Raw genomic sequence first — 19,294 nt, 5'->3', positions numbered from 1 at the left:
TTACTAGTGTAATTGTCATGCATTCTTAGTTATTATTTGTAAACGCTTTAAATCGAGTTTTGAGGGGTTAAAGTTTAATGACTGTTTGCCCCTTGGCTCTTGGATCTAATGTTTTCATGCTGTCTGATGTATCTGATAAGATAACTTTTGGTTATTTTCTTAATTTTTAGTTATTTATTTTACCAAAGAGAACTTGCTGTAAAATTATAATAGTAAATGTTTACTAAGATATGCAAATTTTTTTATTTGTATTTCATTTTTGTTTTTATTTCTGTTATTTCCAGCATGGTGCCTTTTCCTACTTCTCCTCTCCTTGGTCTTCTTTTGCATATACTACTGCTGGTACACCCTACTTTGGAGGTAATTCAACACACATTGAATTCATATGGTCTGCATGTTGCATCATTGAAGTAAAACTGTCATTTCTTGAGGCCTGTGTATTGCGGAGTCATTTCAGGTTAACAAAGCTGCCTACGTTTTGATGCTTTAGCAAAATGAAACCTTCATAGAAGTCCACTCCCATGGGAAGAAACTTTAACACTCAGTATTTAAGTAATTTTAAATTTAAAGAATCTGAAAATGAGTTTCCATAAATTGAAACTGAATTTAATGTTTTAAAAATTTGCTATGAAAATGTATTAGGGTTGTCACGATACTAAACTTTTCAACTCGATACCGATACTAAGGAAAATATTCGATACTCGATACCATTTTCGATACCATAAGGATAAAATTTCAACAGAAATATTTTGATTAATAATTAAAATACAATAAATAAATAAATACAATAAACAATAAGAACAACATTTTGAGGTTGTTTGCTGTGCACAGTATTTAGCAAGCTTGATAAAAAACTTACAAAATTTAAATTAAGTTTTCCTTACTTTGCTATTCTTTGCACACATAACAATGACACTAGCCAAACCGGTTAAGAAACAAAAATAATTCTCAGCAGCTGCAACTGTTACAAAAAAAGTCTGAAACTGAAAAGTGCACAGAATTATTCAATCACAGTGTTCAGAAAGTGCATTTTCCTCTATTCTGCACTTTAGATGAATGACTGTTTAGGTGCGACTGGTACTCGATACTTTTGAAAATGAGTATTGTATCCGGATACAACATTTCAGTATCGATACTTTTTTGAGTATCGATACTTTTTTGAGTATCGATACTTTTGACAAGCCTAAAATGTATTTTGTTTTTGATAAAAATTTTTATATTTTCAGTTTTATCTTCAGGGTTCCCGCGTGTAACCCAGGGTGAAAACTGCCCTTAGTCCCGCCTTACTGCCCCATTGGTTAGAGTGACAGTCAGTCACACAGTGCATGCAGCCAATTGACACACCTGAGGCAATTATTTAGGCTTGCTCCAGCTTTCCCTAGTCAGATGTGAGGGGGAGAGCTGGAGACAAAGGAGCTACAGGTTGGTGTTCCCAAACCATCAGTTTCTCTTTGTAATGCACTGTTTAACCTCACAATATAAAAATCATGTAGATCCGAGAAATCCAGTGAATTTGGAGCCTTGGAGCTGCCATACTCTCATCTATTATTGGAATTGGTGAGTAGAGAGCACAATGTTTGTTGTTTTAGCATGTTGGTGGCAGCAAATGCTAAGTGTGATCATCAATTGTTGTAATCCAACTGTAAGATAATGAGATAAATGTTCTTTATTTGGTCTAATAGATTAGATTTTGCATTTATTTCTGTCTGAAACTGGAAAAGTCTAGTTAACTAGCCGGCTGGAAATTTACTGGTCCTGTTTATTTTAATACAGGCCAGGTGATCCCTTTTTAGGGAAAAAGATGGCGAGCTTCTGAAAACTGGCTGGAGCCAGGAGAGCCTTAAGAATCACTCCACAGTGGACTGGTCTGTATCATTTCCCCCCTCCATCTCACCACTCAGGCATACACTCCATTATTCACCTCTTCATCTGAAACAACTTGCGCTGGGACGTTCTTCAACTTAAATATCTGGATAATCCAACCATGGATTTCTGAATGTGTGTCGGTCAGACTCTGGACTGATCAGCGGGGAATTTAAGACCAGTTGTGCACAAACAAAAGGATTACCACAGTACTGTGTATATATATTTTTTGTATTTATTTTGGGTTCTATGTATGTTGTCTTGTATTGTTTACTTTAAATTTGTCTAATACATGGTATTGAAAGCAGTTTTGTGTTGTTTTATTGATTACTGACAACGGCTCCAGTAGACGAATTCTAGTCTTCTGAATTTCTTCCATCTAGTCCTTTTACACTTTAAATAGTGCTACACGCGGGTCCTTAAAAAGTCTTAAAAGGCATTGAATTATTCAAAATAAAACTAAGGCCTTAATTGGTATTAAAATGTCTTAAATCAGTCTTTCGTAGGTCGTAATTTTTAAAACATCATAAATAGGATTATTTTTATTACGATTTATTTTTGTAATCTAAATAAAACGTTAAAATTGACAATTTATTTTTTTTTATAAAAAAAAAAAAAATGGCTTGCCATTATTGGTTCCGTCCCGACAGCAGAACTAATAAAACGCTGTTGCGGCCGGGACATTTGGGAGTTGCACCATTAACTTTTTGTCTGGAAAATATGAGCAAGTGTAAATGTAACTAAAAGCTAAAACCAGTACCAGGGAACATACATGAGGCACAGTGTATTTTGTGCAAGAAGTCATTCAAGCTCGGAACGATGGGAATTAAGGCAGTGGAGTCGCATGTGCAAAGCACGAAACACAAAGCGTCAAAATTGTGTTTCCGAGAAACAGCCGGCATTTCTCAGTTTTGTTCCACCCTTGTCTCTGCAACGCCTCCACTTATCACCAAATAAAACATACTAAGAAAACGATAGAAAGAAAAATGGCTGCAAAAAAGATTTAACTTCAAGAATTCAGTTAAATAATTGTTAAAATATATCTGTTATTTGTGTGTTTTTAGCTTTCTTCCTGTATGGGAAGCTTTTCAAAATTTGAAACATTAGTGCAGTGGTTTATGTTAAAATAAACCTTTGGGTTAAGTTGTCGCAAGCGGGTTTTTCTTGTTAATTTGGTCTTAAATTTTTATTTCAAGTGGAATTAAAAAGTCTTAAAAAGCCTTACATTTAACTTGCCTTATGCTGTAGGAACCCTGATCTTGTGGTTTAGAAAACAAAGTTGTATCTTCAACTTTTAGTCTGAAGGTTCAGTATCTCCAAGTTAGGGTTAGGGTTACCAGCCAGTGCTAAGGCAACCAAACATCCTTGAGTCACAGAGTAATCAATTCAGATCAGGGATTAACATTTCACATTAGGTTAAACATATTTTGACCATATTTTGTTCTGAAGCTTCGTAAATGTCAGAACCATTTTGTTCACCATGACAAACAGAATGATGTAGAATCACAGAACAACGTAACAGCGGCGGCACACTATAGTAAGCTTCTTTATCTGATAGCTACAGATAACTGGTAATCCAAGTCCTTTTTTTTTATTGTGACACTTCTTTTATATGAAAATTTGACACTTTTAATGACATCTACAAAGCTTAAGCTGCTCATCTGCTGGACGATGAAATGCCATAAAATAAATATAAAAAGAGATAAAGTATCATTCAGTGAATGTGTTTGATTACTCTTACAGCTCCTGTTGTCTGACGCAAAGAAACAGAATTTTCCAACAAAAATTGGAAATGATCATTTTAATTGCAACAAATTCATTTAGATTAAAATCATTAAATCCAGTTAAACTTTAGTGAAACACATTTTCAAAGATAATCTATTCAGTTTCAAATGACATGAATACAGGTTCTGTCAGTGCAGATCAAATTTAGTTTCTGATAGTACAGGTTTCTTCCCATGCACCCCTGCAATACTGGCACATTATTTTCTTAGGAATTTAAACAGCGGTTATTTTTTAAAGGCCAATTGTGGTATTTCTGCTTTTCAGATATGGTGATTCCAGTAAGCCTTTGAACAGCAGCAAGTCTGCGTGTGGAAGCTGGGCAACTCAGAAAAAGTGGGAGAGCCTTAACTTTAAGTAAGTAATGGCAAATCTTTGTTATCATGTTTCTACTCCACACAAAGAAAGGAATGTTTGTGGTGTTAGTTTTTGAATTTAAACTGCCAGGTTATGGAATTTCTGTAAGAAAGAAGAAGGCGTTATTTAAAAAAATCTTTTCTCATATTTTTAAAAAGCCAGATGTATTCCTGGAGTCATTTTGAGAGTAAATTACTAGGAAATAAAAAATCACTTCTCTTCCAGGAGTGTTTTTTGATAAGTTTATTGGACATAGACAAATATATTCTTTAATAAGTAAGCATTACTTGATATCCTCGAACCCCTTTTTATTCATTCTGTTTTATCAAGGTATTCAGCTGCATTGTTTGTATTTCTCTGAGCTTTACAAATTTGAGATATAGTCACCATATGTGGTTTGACTCAACCTTGTTCAGGATTACTGCTTATTTCTTTGGCCCTGTGGATTTTCAACAACTTGCCAACTGAGGCAGTTCATATTAATAATCCCTGCAAAGGCACATAATTAGATTGAGATTAACAACCCACCGTTTCAGCAGATTTGGTGGGCTGTTAATACGGTTTTATAGTCAAGAGGTTTTCCTGGCAAGCACTGTGGTATTCCACTTATTAAACCCCTCCTACCGAGATTTGTCTAGATATCCCATAGAGAAACCGCTCGCTTTGGGTAATAAATGTCTGAGAAAGTCGCTGTCAAAGAAAACAGGTCATAAACTGCTATGGTCTGATGGTATGGAAGTAAATCTGTGTCGCTGGGATTTGAATTAAAAATGCCACTGAAATTTAAATGTTGTATGTTTGTACTTACTGTTTCAGTGTTAAAATATATTCAGAACACATTTTTGACCTAAAAAAAAATTAATTGTCATTATTTCTACACAGTTGAAATTTTATTTTTTATTTTCTCTTCAAGTTAAAAATTCACTTTACTATTTCAAAGTGATTACATTTTCAATACTTATTTTTCAGTTAAATTTTTGAGTGTTAAAAAAATCTACATATAAAAAAGTTCAACCTTTCAAAATTCAAACTCAATATTTTCAGCCTCCTGAGATTCAACTGGCTCTATTTCACTGCCCTAAATTCGGAAAGGAAAACCAGCATGACGGAGCCGGTCATGTAAGCTAACGCTAACTCAACTACAGAAAAATTAAAGTAATAAACTCACCGTTGAGTTAGCATTAGCTTGGATGACCGGCTCTGTCATGCTGGTTTTCCTTCAGTATGTGCGCCACAAGCGTCACGTCACGTTACTAAGAAAACATAACGGGATTGGCTGGGTGTTGGACACCACAATCTATTGCTAATGTCTGTGACCTGAAGTAACCCTTCCCTTTTTACACAGAATTTAGACGCCGAAGATTTCAACTTGTATGTTAGATCCAGTTCCAACCAACTCATTTAAGGAAGTAATCTCTTTGATTTTCACCTCAATTTTAGATGTATTTCATCTTTCCCTGTTACAGGGATAGGTACCTCAGGTTTTTAAGGAAGCTGTGATTAAACCTTTACTTACGAAAAATTCTCTTGACCCAGATGACTTGGTCAATTATAGACCTATAACAAATCTTCCTTTCTCATCTAAAACTCTTAAGAAAGTAGTTGCTAAACAAGTGTGTGACCACGTACACCATAATGAACTTTGAGAGTTTCAGCTCATCATACTGTAGCATGGAAACAGCTCTGGTCTAGTTCCCTAGTGATAATCTCATTGCCTCAGATAAGGGACTTGTCTGTAGTTGTCCTGTTAGATCTCAGTGCTGCAGTTCATACAGTTGATCATAATATATTTTTAGAAGTAGTTGAATATTTTGTAGGAATTAAAGAAACAGCACTAGGCTGGTTTAAATCTTATTTATCTGACAGATTTCAGTTTGTTCATGTTGCCTACATGGAGCCCGCAGCATTCTTAAGGACTCATCTCACCCAGCCCACAGACCGTTTTCTCTCCTACCCTCCGGCAGGCGTTTCAGGTGCCTCCGGACCAGAAGCACCAGACTAAAGAACGGCTTTTTCCTTAGAGCTGTCTGTTTACTAAACTCTAACCCTCACTGATGGACACCTACCACCATTTTGCTATTCTGTTTTGTTTTTTTAAAAAGACTGTAAAGTTCACCTGCACTCCTGGCTGTTACTATTGTAACAACTCTTTATATGCATCTTGCACTACTCACTTTGACTGATTATTGATTTGCACTGCCGACTGCTTATATTTGCACTGCCGACTGGTTATTCACAGCACCAATTGTTTACATTTACATCTGCAATAACGTACTTTAACTGTAATATGCAATTACCTTCCACTGCACTTTAATTTAGATAGCTTCTGGCCAAACTCTATTTATTCATTTTATAGTAAACCCATCTGTATATAAGCTATTGTACATAACTGTAAAAACCTTTTTTTTAATAGTAATATCCATCTGTATATTATATTCGGTACATATCCATCAGTAAATTTAGTTCATAACACTAGTGATTTATATATTATATTCATTATTTATAATAGTATTCATCTCTATACTCATTCAGTAGAAATACCCATTTCCTGTATTTATGGAACCATTATTTATCCTGCACTTGCTGCTTTTGCACTTCTGGTTAGACCAAAACTGCATTTCGTTGCCTTGTACCTGTACAGTACATGTGTAATGACAATAAAGTTGAATCTAATCTAATCTTAATGATACATCTTCCTTATATCCTGGGGTTACCTTTGGAATACCACAGGGATCAGTGCTAAGGCAAATACTGTATACTTTGTATATGCTCCCAATTGGTAGAACATTTACACAGCATGGGATTAACTGCAGATGATACTCTGCGATATATCTGTCAATAAATCCTGATGACACTAACCCATTACATACACTACAGGCATGTCTTGAAGACATAAAAGAGAAGGTGTTAAATCATTTTGCACCTTTTTTGAATATCTGCTTTATAAAAACATTTTTGCATCTGTTTTAAGAAATGCAAAACTGTTTATATTTAGATGTTATGCACAAATCTGTACATATGAGTATGTAATGCCTTGTTTGCACCTTGCACTTTGTGCTGTTTTACATTGCGGCCAGGACATCTTAAACCATTTGTAACAGTAATTCTAAATATAAATGGATTTCTTTCCTGGTAAAAAGAGTAAAAACTCTTTATATGCTTAACCATCCTTTTAGTATATCCCATACACTGTAATATAAATGTCCTGAACCCAAAGTGTTTTTCTATTGACAATGTCTGCTTTTATACTTTTTATGCAGCATCAGCAGAAAGACACAACTTTTCCTGAAACTGGAGGATTTCTTCTGGCGGGAGCATCTTTCTCCACTTTCATTACCTTATGGCATTAAAGGCAGTGGTAGGTTGATTTTGCACTGCCCTACTTTTCTTGGGTCTGTCTCATCAGGTCCTTAGCTTTTTCACCATGATGATGCTCCTAAATACTTCTCTGATAGATGTTGCCTTAAGGGCTTTGGATGGACTTAACTGCTGAGGTGTTTTAACACATAAAGCTTGCCTCTAGGGCAACTTTTCTGCTACATATGTGAAATCTGCTATGTGAATTATGTCTTTATGGTGGTATTAAACTGGTCAAAGGTAGAAATCAAGAACAGGAGTTTTTATATGTTGCGGAAAAATAATAAGATGGTTTACATATAAAAAAATGAAAGGTATTGTGATCCCTGGTTTCAGTTGTGGCCTAGACAGAATAAATCTTGGTCAATAGTAGAGATGCACCAACCCGATACCAATACCTTGGATGGGTATATCAGCTGATACTGATCCAATACCACTTTTGAAAGTTGAACTGTATACATTGCCATGTTAGTGAAGGCATCAGGCTTGTATAGAGATCGATAAAAAAGTGACATATAAGCAGAGATGTAAATAATCACTAGCTGCTGTATGTAATGATGAAACCAGCTTTGAAAACATAGAGTTTAAGTAACTAGATCACTGTAACCATTGCTGTGTATGATATTTCTAAAAAAAAAAAAAAAAAAGAAATGACTCAATTAATCAATATCACAGCCAATATTGTATTGGATCGGTGAGTCTCTAGTCTACAGTTCTTTAGCTCTTGAAGATCTTCATGTGTTCTTTAAAATTATAGTTAAATAGAAATTTTAATAGATATTTACATAGGTATTTAGATTAGAGAAATGAAAAGAAAAGAAAAAAAGTATAATATACATTTAAAAAGACTGCAAAGCTTTTTATTAACTGAGCATTTTAGAGATTACAGAATAGTTTGTGTCCTGGAACAATTCAGAAATAAGTGGTTCTAATCATTTAAAAATAAAAATATGTACTATGAAAATAAGCGAAAAATCTTTTTTTTTTTTAAGTTTGGAGTGCTGCCTAGCTGCAGGTACAGCATCAGCCCAGGAATGTGCTCTCTCTTTTTTCCATTTTCTCTCTCTTGCTTTAAACCAAAAGTACTTTAAGCTTCTTTTCCCTCCTACGACTTTCCCAGCATTCCCCTTTCCTTTTGATCAAAAGCCAAAAATCTATCAAGTAAATCTTACCCAAGAAATGCAATTTGAACTCACTTGTAATGGGCGGGCGGCATCATGAGTGGAGTGTTGGCATTATCATGCTGGTTTTAGAGTATTCAACACATTCACCTTGAATAAAGGAGTATGCATGAATGGAGCAGCATTAGCAAGACAAGATTTAATTGGGGACCAGTGCAGGTTTGCTTGTGTTAGGATGGTTTTAAAAAGCACTTGCCCAATGCACAAAGTGCACATACTGTATGTCACTAAACCAATCAACGGATGAGGGTAAACACAAGAGATGTGCAAATTTTTTTTCTATTTTTACTTAAATATTTTTAGCCCCGTGGTATCTTCTCACTCAAAATGATTATATAACTTGAACACATCTTTAATGTTGTATGCATTTTAAATGAGTGTTATTCCTTTAGGGCATAAGCTAAAGCTTTGCGTATTTTGACTTTTGCTTAAGGTAGGAGTCATTTTCCATTATACTAAAGAATAGCTTTGACTTTAATAGAATAGTTAAGTCAGGTAAAAGGGTATTTTAGAGATCTGTGAAGATAAGGGGTCAAGTTTATGGAGAGGTTTAAAACTGGTTCAGGTTGTAAAATAATAACCAACAAGCAAAAGCAACCAATAAAAGTAAAACCTATAAACCATCAACCTATAAAATCTCATGGGTCACAGTTCAACCTGTAAAACAATGATGGACACTGACATTTTTAAGAAAAGATTAAGCTAAACTGACTTCATTCTATGAGAATACTATTAAAGAAGACTGAAGGTAACTCCGTAGAGAGCAGCTATGCTTCAGGTACCTCACAAATCTGAGGAAAGGGAGAAATAATTAAAGCTGTTATGACAGAAACTGTCTAGTAATTGAAGTTTAAGTAAAATTATAAGGGTTGGATAATAAAAAAAAGTCCATACACGCTTAGAAGCCGTTTCATAATTGAGGTTTAGAATTTCATAACTTTTTAATGGTATAAACCTTCTACTTTTCTCCCAGAGTTGCTGTTACTTCAAGTTCTTGTTAAAACATCCAACTACCATGTGCCAGCCAGCATTGAGAAGTAAGTAACAAAGCAGCCAATTCTAACTTTTATCTGATATCCTGATCCTGTCACTCATTTCGTTATTTAATTAAATACAATCTAGTCATTTTATTTTACCAGTCAGATCCAATAATGTAGATTATTGTCCAGTTCAGTTCAGTTTGTAACTGTGATATGTTTTTAGCAATACAATCAATTCCTCATAGTAACCAAGAAATAACAACAATGTTTTAGTGCATGGATGATTTTTCTCTTAGAAAGGCAAATAGCTTGTTTTTAAAGAAAATATAAAACATAAAGTTAAAAACCAGAGAAGGGATGTTTTAATGTGATGTTTTTCTCCACAGCCTTGGGTGCAGAACCTGCGTTGTCATTGGCAATGGATTTGTCATTAAAAACAGGTCCTTGGGAAGCATCATCAATAACTTTGATGTTGTTATTAGGTAAGTAGAGAACATTTTTTTTCTTCTTCTTCTAAAAGTATTTTTTTCTAACTAGAAAGGGGCTTGTAAAACTTATCATTCCATTGTAGAATCAATACGTTTTTCAAAATTTGAAAGTGCGAATGTGTTCTGGCCATAAGATGCTGCAGTATTGAGATTAACTCAAACTTGTTTGGTAGGGATGCACCAAATATTTGGCCCCCAAAATCTTTCGGCTGAAAATGACTGAAAAGTGCATTTTTGTTTTTTTTGGTTGCAACGACCAAAAATAAATTGACACATTCCCACTCCTTCTGTGGCAGTCGTGTTTGAAAAGGCAAAAGGTTTCCCAGTGATACTGCTGAGGTAGTGTAAAGGGCATAACAAAACAATTTCAGTTGTAAATACATATTTTTGTGCTTTGTTATTGGATAATTTAAAATTAATTGAACTGCCTTAAGTGTAAAAAAATACAGATCTTATAATAGTGTTAAGAACTCACAGTACCCAAAAATAGCTATGATTTTAATATTTGACATACTTACTTATTTTGGACTTTCTGGTTTTCGGCCTGGATTGCCTAATTTTTTCGTCTTCGGTTTCGGCCAGGAATTTTTTTTGCTGCATCCCTAGCTTTTAGATTTATTTAGCCATTCCAGTTCAATAACAGTACTTTATGTTCAGGGTTTGTGAAGAATTACATTAAGGGTGTAGGTATAACAATTTGCATTACCGTATTAACTATGGCCTCTTAACAGATGAACATATTGCAGCAAAGTTAAGATAAAAAAATTAATAAAATTTTTATTGCAGCTCATTAGAGAAGGATCCAGTTGGAGCTGGCAGGAGAGTAATGATTGAGTGTTTCCAAATATTTCTGTTTTTGATGCTGACAAACTCCTCTTTGAGAATCTGGAGGCCCAAATACAAGATAAAGAAAAAAAGCTTTAGTTAACCCTCAAAAAATCTAACTTTACAGCCTTGGAATGAACAATCTTTATAATTTCAAATTTAACATGCAGATTTTGGCCAGTCCGCATGGTATTTTTTTTCACTTACCAGCCCGCTCTTACTAAGCAGCTAATGGTTTCCTGGCCAAGTGGACTGCAGTTATGGAAAAGTGCATGCCTGAGAGTTTAACGTCATATGGGTGGTTGTGCGTTAAAAAAAACAACAACAAAAAAAAAAAAAACACAAACAGCCGTCCCTTTTAAAATCCTTTTGAGATTAAAGCTTCAAAGGTGTAGACCACTCATTTAGACAAACAATGTCAAGTTTGTGGCACAGCGTTCAGTTTTTGGTGCAGACTTGATTTAAGATCTCCCTGAGAAAAGAAGGTTTCCAACAGATATAGTTATTTTTAAGGAAAACACAGACACCAGATGCAGTTATAAAAATAAGTGCAAACTAAAAAAGGTTGCCAAAGGGAATCCCAGTCAAGTTGGTAAGACATTACTGTTTATAAAGTTTGACATTTTCGCTTTTGAACCATGTTTTACAAAGGACATTTACTGTGGCTGTCAGGCAAAAATAAATATACTGCAAACACTGCAACGATTATGCAAGCTTAAACAAACAAACCCAATTGCAACAGAATTTTTTTTTCAAAAATCAATGATGAAAGCACAGACAACACTAAAAAGCAAACGATAAATCTCCTGAAATTAGTCATAAAAGCTGCAAAGTCCCTCAACCAAACGGATGTGAGCTGACCACCATGTCATTTAGAATTGCAGATTATTTGCCACCTTAAAAACACATATATCCTTTAAAATTTTTAAAGATTAGAATCACCTGTTTGAAAAAAGACATTCATTTACCTCTTCTTTATTTCCTTTCTTATTGGCACCTAGTCACGTCTTTACTGATATGACCTGGTGGTTGACTCCCCTAGTTTGATTACGTTGAGCAGATTTGAGGTGTTTAACTTGATTTAGAATTTGCAGATTTTTTGATCATGACTTCTGTAATTTTTTTCCATGATTGCAGAATCTTTCCTTTGCAGCATTCCTTTGCCATTTTTGTGAGTTTGCATGCATTTGTCATGTGTTTGTCACTTGTTTCACTGTTTGTGGTGCATTTACAATCTTGCTTGTCATGGCAGTAGACATATTTTGTGGTTGGCTAGTCGTAGCACATCCTATTGAGGTTTGCAAAAGAGTCATTTTTTTGTCACAGAAAACATGAAAAAAAGTGTGAATTAGTCTTTACAGTTTACTATATACCAATCCACGTTGATTTCACAATCCTAAGATCTGTTGGTAGAGGTAACAAAACGAACAAAACCCAAAGTACTTTCAATCTTTTCCTAAGTAGGTCCCAAAGTGGTCTCAGGTAATAAGATTTATACTTTTTTTAACTACATGATGTGACTTTCTGGATCTTCTTTAGTTTCTGTTGTGTGTTTGCTGCACTCCACTGCAAAAAAATTAACAATGAAAAACAAACTTTTAAAGAGTACTCAGTAGGAAGGGATCCTTATTAAATCCCCTTACCTTAAATACTATAAAACAAATATGCAGCAGACAAGCAGCAGTTTTTCCTGAAGCAGGAGGCTTTGTTTAGCTTATTTGAGCTTAAATATGTTTTTCCTATTTTTATGCATTTTGTTGCATGGGTCCGTTAGCTAAGATCTTCACCTTTTGATTCTGCTTTTTTAATACAATTCAATTCAGTTTATTTCTATAGCTCCAATTTAAAACACATGTCATTTCAAGGCACTTTACAGTTCAACCAGATCATACAGTCAAGTTGATTCAAAGTTTTCTATCTGAGGAAAACCAGTTGTTTGACTTATTGACTCGGATGCATTCCCTCACACTAAGCATCCATTTAGTGACAGTGGAAAAAATCCCTTTTAACAGGTAGAAACCTCCAGCAGAACCAGGCTAAGTGTGAGCGGACATCTGCCGGGGCCGACTGGGGTTCAAGGAGACAGAAGCAGAGATACAAAAAGCAACTGTAAAAGGTGGCTCCGTCCAGGAAACACACAGCCAGGCAGACAAGCTCCGTGGTAGCTCCCATTTCAGAGGATGAAGAGAGAACATCCAGCCAGTCATAGTCAGAAAAACAGGAGTACACTAAAAACAGGCTGATGTCAAATAACTGAAAAGCCAACCTCCTTCCCAATGCAACTTGCCTCGACACTCAGACAGGAACTTTACTCTTGGGCGGGGCTTCCTGCAGTGCTGATCAAGAGAGTATTTTTTCAACACTTGAAATGTGATTCTTGTGATGTAAAGAGTGTCTAAATATATCATTCATTACATAAATAGGACTTTCCCATGAAATATGTAGATGTAAAATGTGCTTGTTTATCTAAAACAATTCAAATATTAAATATGATATTAAATTGTAAAATGGACAAATAAATCACTAAATGTTCCATTATATAAATACAAAAACCTACATAAGTAAATTTTATTTAACATTTTTAAATGATTGTTAAATAATTAAAATACTCCACTTAGTTACTTCACATATAGAGTGAAGTAACTAAGTGAATATGTATTTTTCGGGGCGTCACCAATTTCGTTGATTTCTACCTTTTGGGTTCCAGGCTAAAATGTTTGGAATCACTGCTTCAGGAGACCTATCAGCTTTTTTCCCCCTTTAAAACCCTGGCTTCAGATTTTAGATGACCACATCATTCTGACCACTTTTACCATGAACTTCTCTAGCTTGCTATAAAGGTTATAGCTTAAAGATGACAACTGACACCACATGAGTAACAACAACCAAAGACTGAACCCTGAAGTCTCCCAACCACTTCTTAAAAGTAGAAGTGAAAGCGGGAGGAATTCTCGTCCCTATTTTTGTTGAAAAGTTACTGATACATCAAAACAAGATGACCCTGGGTGATGAGAAAGTGACCTGAAGTGCCTTTCTCTGACTGCCATTGGACATGAAAGTCATATAGCCTGAGCTGGATGTCAGTGTGATCTATTACAGGGCAACACTGAAAATTATGTATTTGAACTTATAGTTAAGAACTACTGGACCATGAATCCAACTAACTTCGCTCTGTTTTGACATTTGGGTAAATTCATAGTACTCTACGAAAAGCATACAAAGCAAAAACATGCAAACGTTATGAAGAAAGTTGTCAGCAGATTAGCTTATGTTTTATTAACACTAGAACTACTAAATCACGACAATAATAGTTTGGAAACATTTCCCCACGGTTAACCATGCCTAGCTAAAGTGAGCTTTCTCATTTAACTTCGTCCATGAATGCATCACCCAGCAGACCAGCCCCAGATGGTTTGTAAGACTGTACGAGAATTCTGCTCCAGTGGGCCAGGCTTTGATCCGCTGCAAATCTCAATCCCTTGGTCATGTAAATGCCTACATTAGCGGTAAAAACTCATTGCTAAATATTACCTTTCTTTTGATGAGTGTGTTACGTGATAGGACGAAATAAATAATATATTTGTAATTAAATTTAACTACGTGATCAGATTTGCTATATCTTTCATCAGCGCAATCAGCTGATAACTGATCTGTAGAGAGAAATGGCATTCTGCAGGGTTGATTTGCCTATACTGATGCATTGCTTATTTTTTTTTTAAATCTCTTTCTCTTTGTTGAACGGCTTCAAATAACCAACAGAAGGGAAGAACTATATATGTTGATATAGTATTTTGCTTATTTATTTAATAACTTATTTGTGAGGGTTTTATTCCGACCTTTTTGTTTTTGTGTTTTTGAAGCTTATGCACAGTTTAACATTTATCAGGAGAATTTTTTCTATCTACCCACCTATCTGTTTAGTTTTCTTACTACTGCAATAACGGTAAAAATCCAGTGTAAACAGGTTGCTTTGCTACTTTGCTTTTTACTATATTTATCTTTTTTACCATGGACTGAATACGGTATATAAAATATCTGAATACAACTTGGTTTGAATAAATTGGTTAAAAAGTCACATTTGACAGGGGTTTTGAATTACAGAATGTATTTATGGGCGAGTTTAGAATCCAGACAGAGTTTTCAAAGTAGAGAGGATGAGTTTTACTATGATGATGTCTTGCACTGTCCAAGCAGCTCTGATTGGCAGGTGAGCAGCAATATGAATACTGAACTACCAACGAACAGCAGGATTGCAGCGTTTTATTTAGGGCCCTGTCACACCGATTTAGACAGCGTATGTCCGACGTCCCATAATCTTCTAAAATGCTGGCATACACTAAGGTTTCTATGTATTTTTTCTATTTTGGGCTAATACAAAGCGTATTCATAATGAGTCCAGAAGTTATGTCCAACGACAGCCTAACGTATGCATAATGCACGGCAGCGCAATGCCCTTGACCATTACGAAGCATCAGTTAAAGCTGCTACCCTGAGAAGCAGCAATTACCCCCCCCCCAAAAAAAAAAAAAAACTTTGCCAGTACGCCATTATGCAGTAGCTGTAAGTTAGAAACACGTTCAGTGGTCGTCTTGAAAATGTCCAATACGTTGATATGCCTGGGAGATAAGTTCTTGATAAGTTACGCATAAGTTATGCACAGTTTTGGATAAGCTGGACACCATGTCTTATGAGTAATGTACACTCAACGTATATCAATGATCAGATAACTTACCTGTAACTTATGGCCCACGTATGGCATACACTGACATGTCGACGCATGTCAACGTTTGCCAGCATGCTTAAGCGTACTTCAGCATGCTCATAACTTATACAAAACTGATACAATCCAATGTGTGCCAGCAATGTTGGCAGATTTTTCGTACGTCAGGCATACGCTGGTTTCACTGTATGTGCAAATGTTTGGTGTGCCTCCTTTATTCCAGCATCAACGTGCATTTCCTACCTTGAGCTGAACTTAAGTTGAAACTTAGATCTCAAGGTTGTAAATGTGACAGTTACATGAGAAAAAGGAGTTGTGCGGTGGAGATGCAAGTCTGATTTTGTGTTGGGAGACAGCAGCAATCAGAAAGGGGTGGCTACAAGCAGAAGGGGGCGGTAGTATGCAGAAGGGAGTTGGTGGGACAAATAATTCTGGTAGAGGGAGGGAGAAACTTCAAATCCTGGTAATTCTAGTGTTAAGAGTTTTTTAATTTGGATTAATTTGGACTTTAAAGTAGCAGTACAGTACAGAGTAAAGCCCCATTACACTTACCTTTTGAAACTATGACAAGAATGGTTTAAATGCGGTAACCAAAAATAACTGTTGAGTGTAAATGGAACACAACTGAACTGGAACATGCCAGACCCAAATGAACTGAGCTAAACTGGTACTAGTTCAGCAGGGCTTGGCACGGTTCAGTTTTGGCTCGTTCTCTGATAACGAAGAGCATATGAGCAGACTGTGTCCTCTCCTATTTACAATCAGCTGACTCATTCTTCTTCTCAGCCTATTAACAATAAATGGCATCAAAAGAGTGCAGTGCGACCGAGGCTCTCATTTAAATTTGGTGGAGGACGCTATCCAGGCAGATAAGTTCTGTTATGAGCATGGCCATTTTTGTTTGGTTAATTCCTGCCTTGAAAGCTGTAGTATCTTGGACCGCCAATAGGAGGTGAGGAACCGTGATATCGGGATGCGTAAATGGTCGTGAGAACCAACCTCAGCACTGTTAACTGATCCAAGCTTGGTCCAAACTCTGCACGGATCGATTTCAGAGGGGGAGTGTAAATGGGGCATTAAGTTATGAAAACAGAACAGTAGTAAAAATAAAACCATTAAAAAAAGAACACAAAACAGGCCTGATTTAGGAGAAAGTTTCAGATTCTAGTGTTTGATCTAAATGGTTCTTATTTATTTCCATGCTTTAGGTTAAATGATGCTCCAGTAAGGGGCTATGAGGAGGATGTGGGGAACAAGACCACCATGAGGTTCTTTTACCCAGAGTCCGCCTCCTACAACCCAACACTGCACAATGACCCAGACACACTCATGGTTCTGGTGCCTTTTAAACAGCAAGACCTGCGCTGGCTTAAAGAGATCATCTATAATGAGAAGAGGGTAAGGGGCGTGTGTGTGAGCAGGAACACACTCCCACACTCACATCTAAGCTCTGTGTTTCTCCTCTGTCTCAATCAAACACATTCTGTTTAGGTTTCCTTTCTAGCTAATGTCAGTCATCCATATTCGGAACAAGTACTTAGTAGGGTAAACTTGGGCAAAGCCACTGCTGTTCAGAGTTAAATGCTTTTTCCATTGCAAACATCCTTCACTCTGTTGCTCCTGGCATCTCCGGGCTCTTACCACTAGTAGTTGAAGGGTCATTACCTGCTAATTTGCACGTTGATTCAGTGGCATGCAGACATGAGGGATACAGAGCTTCCACTCAAGCTCAGCTTGCCTAAATCAAATGCTTTTACCAAGTGGAGAGATGTCCTTTGCTAATGCATCTCTATTGCTTTCACCTTCATAACACCTTCTCTCTTTCCCCCTTTGTCTCTTTCTGCCTTTAAGGTCAGGAGAGGCTTCTGGAGGCCTCCGCCTCAATTCTGGTTGGGTGATGTCAGTAAAATCCGAGTGCTGGACCCTCATTTTCTGCAAAAGACGGCAGATAAACTTCTCAAGATTAGATCACAAAAGGGGAAACGGGTGAGGAATTACTTTGATCTAAATACAAAAAAAAATATCATACTATTGTTATGGAAACAATGTGTTTAGAACAAGAACCTTAAATAAAAGTATTTAAGGTATTATTAATATAACATATAGTGTTTGTGCATTCATAATTGACACCTGTATGCAACATAATGACCTCCTGACGCCTCCAAAGCATTAGTAAAAGTGGACTGTAAGGAATCTTGAGTCGCAGCCAGTGGATTAGCATTCCTTTTGAAGCAGGTTTTTATTTTTTTAAATCAATATTAAACTAATAAACATTATATCGAGCAGCCGAAAGTCACGATATATTGCCAAATCGATTTTTGTTCCACACCCCTTCTGGAAACCAAGTTCAGGGTAAAGAATTTAAAACAATAGGAAGCAGATAAAATGTCTTTTTCCCAGTGTTTTAAGTTTGCATTGAATTCAAGACAGCAGCTCTATTGTCTTTGAGTCTTTCTGGACTTTATTCCAAACAGAGGGGGAAGCATTTTTAAAGCCTCTTTTCAAAAGCTCAGTTGTAACTCTGATAACAGTCAGGTGGTTAAATCTTGAGAGCTCAGTCATGTGGGAGTTCTTGCTCAGCTGTAACCTTAACTCCAGTTTTCCCACAGGAACTTCTCTCTCTTTGTTTCTTGTCCTTGTTATTTAGTTTCCCTCCTGCTCATCACAGTTTCCCACATGAATGTTAAGAAGGTCGGATGGATGAACCACAGATTAGCTGTAGTTCCTTTCAGCTATTTGTCTTGAAAGTTTCTGTAATATGATCATTAAAAACATGTAACTTGAAATTCAGCTTTTTATATTTTAAAAGTTTTTACAGGTTTTGTAATTATGATTTCAGTAAAACATGAAGATTAGCTTCTGCTTTCAATTAGTGCCTATTGCGTTTGGAGCCACACAGCAGCCCCTGGCTAAATGGGTTTAAAAGCCAAAGTTTTGTATAAATTTCAACCAGATGCTTGCATTTGTAGAGGTAATTTTCCTTCTTTACAAAACTATGTATTGTTTTGGGTGAAACGTAACCGTATTTATGTGCAAGATGATTCGATCGGCTAAAACAAAACAAACTTAAATGGAAACATACTGCGTAAAGTTAAAAGGGCCAACTGCTGTTTCAGTAACAATGTGAGAGATTTAATTGAACAATTCTGTGTTTTAAGGCCTGATATCATTACACATGTTTGGAATTAAATCTATTATTTTTGTTCTGCATATTCCCTTTATTTTGGGACGGCGAGGGGGGCGGGATTATTTTTTGCATTCATAGAAATGCAACCTGTCAGAGCATGAGAAAAGAGAGGAGTGGAAAGACAGGAATCCTAGAGGCAGTCGGCCGGGCGGGCTGACCCAACATGAGCTCTGCACATGCTGTAGAGAAAGCAATTTGGACAGGAAGTATAAGTTAAAGATGAGCTCTAAAAGTGTTTCAGCAGAACGGCTTTGCACTTTCTGTGCATGTTCTGTTTGACCCATGCGGATCTGGCTGCACTGGTTACTTCTCGTCATGGAGGACGAATGGTTTTGCTCTCAGAGTGCTGCTTATCCCCTCCAGGCGACCGTGAGGGCAATGGCCCATTAGGGGGTACTCCGAAGGCTGTTGATTAACAGACGGAAGAAAGTTTTGCTGTAACTCACACATTGTTGTTTTCCTGATCCTTCCATTGGCTTCCATGTTTTTCTTAGGATACAGTTAACTTTCTTCATAATAAAGAGACAAGTGTTTTTTTAGGCTTGTGATGTTTG

At 36.2% G+C, this 19,294-nt stretch overlaps 1 protein-coding gene and 1 long non-coding RNA gene across 3 annotated transcripts in view; both read left to right on the top strand.

Annotated features, from left to right (window-relative positions):
* The window catches only part of st3gal4 (ST3 beta-galactoside alpha-2,3-sialyltransferase 4), a 49,555-nt gene that overhangs the window by 24,622 nt on the left and 5,639 nt on the right, over positions 1 to 19,294 (top strand). For both annotated transcript variants that reach the window (XM_038275282.1, XM_038275281.1), the window contains exons 4-10: positions 285 to 360; positions 3,913 to 4,002; positions 7,263 to 7,360; positions 9,514 to 9,577; positions 9,907 to 10,002; positions 16,762 to 16,951; positions 17,405 to 17,539. In XM_038275282.1, the coding sequence (XP_038131210.1) occupies positions 285 to 360; positions 3,913 to 4,002; positions 7,263 to 7,360; positions 9,514 to 9,577; positions 9,907 to 10,002; positions 16,762 to 16,951; positions 17,405 to 17,539 (749 nt within the window). The remainder of the gene's footprint in view (positions 1 to 284; positions 361 to 3,912; positions 4,003 to 7,262; positions 7,361 to 9,513; positions 9,578 to 9,906; positions 10,003 to 16,761; positions 16,952 to 17,404; positions 17,540 to 19,294) is intronic.
* On the top strand, positions 1,254 to 2,220 carry LOC119776706. The gene is made up of 3 exons (XR_005279809.1): positions 1,254 to 1,422; positions 1,494 to 1,557; positions 1,774 to 2,220. It is a non-coding gene; the product is annotated as an uncharacterized LOC119776706 (long non-coding RNA).

Source organism: Cyprinodon tularosa, unplaced genomic scaffold, assembly GCF_016077235.1.
Source record: "Cyprinodon tularosa strain WSP-4 unplaced genomic scaffold, ASM1607723v1 ctg950, whole genome shotgun sequence".
NCBI classification, from domain to species: Eukaryota; Metazoa; Chordata; class Actinopteri; order Cyprinodontiformes; family Cyprinodontidae; genus Cyprinodon; species Cyprinodon tularosa.
Note: the sequence above shows the minus strand (reverse complement) of the source record. Positions and strands in the feature narration are given on the sequence as shown.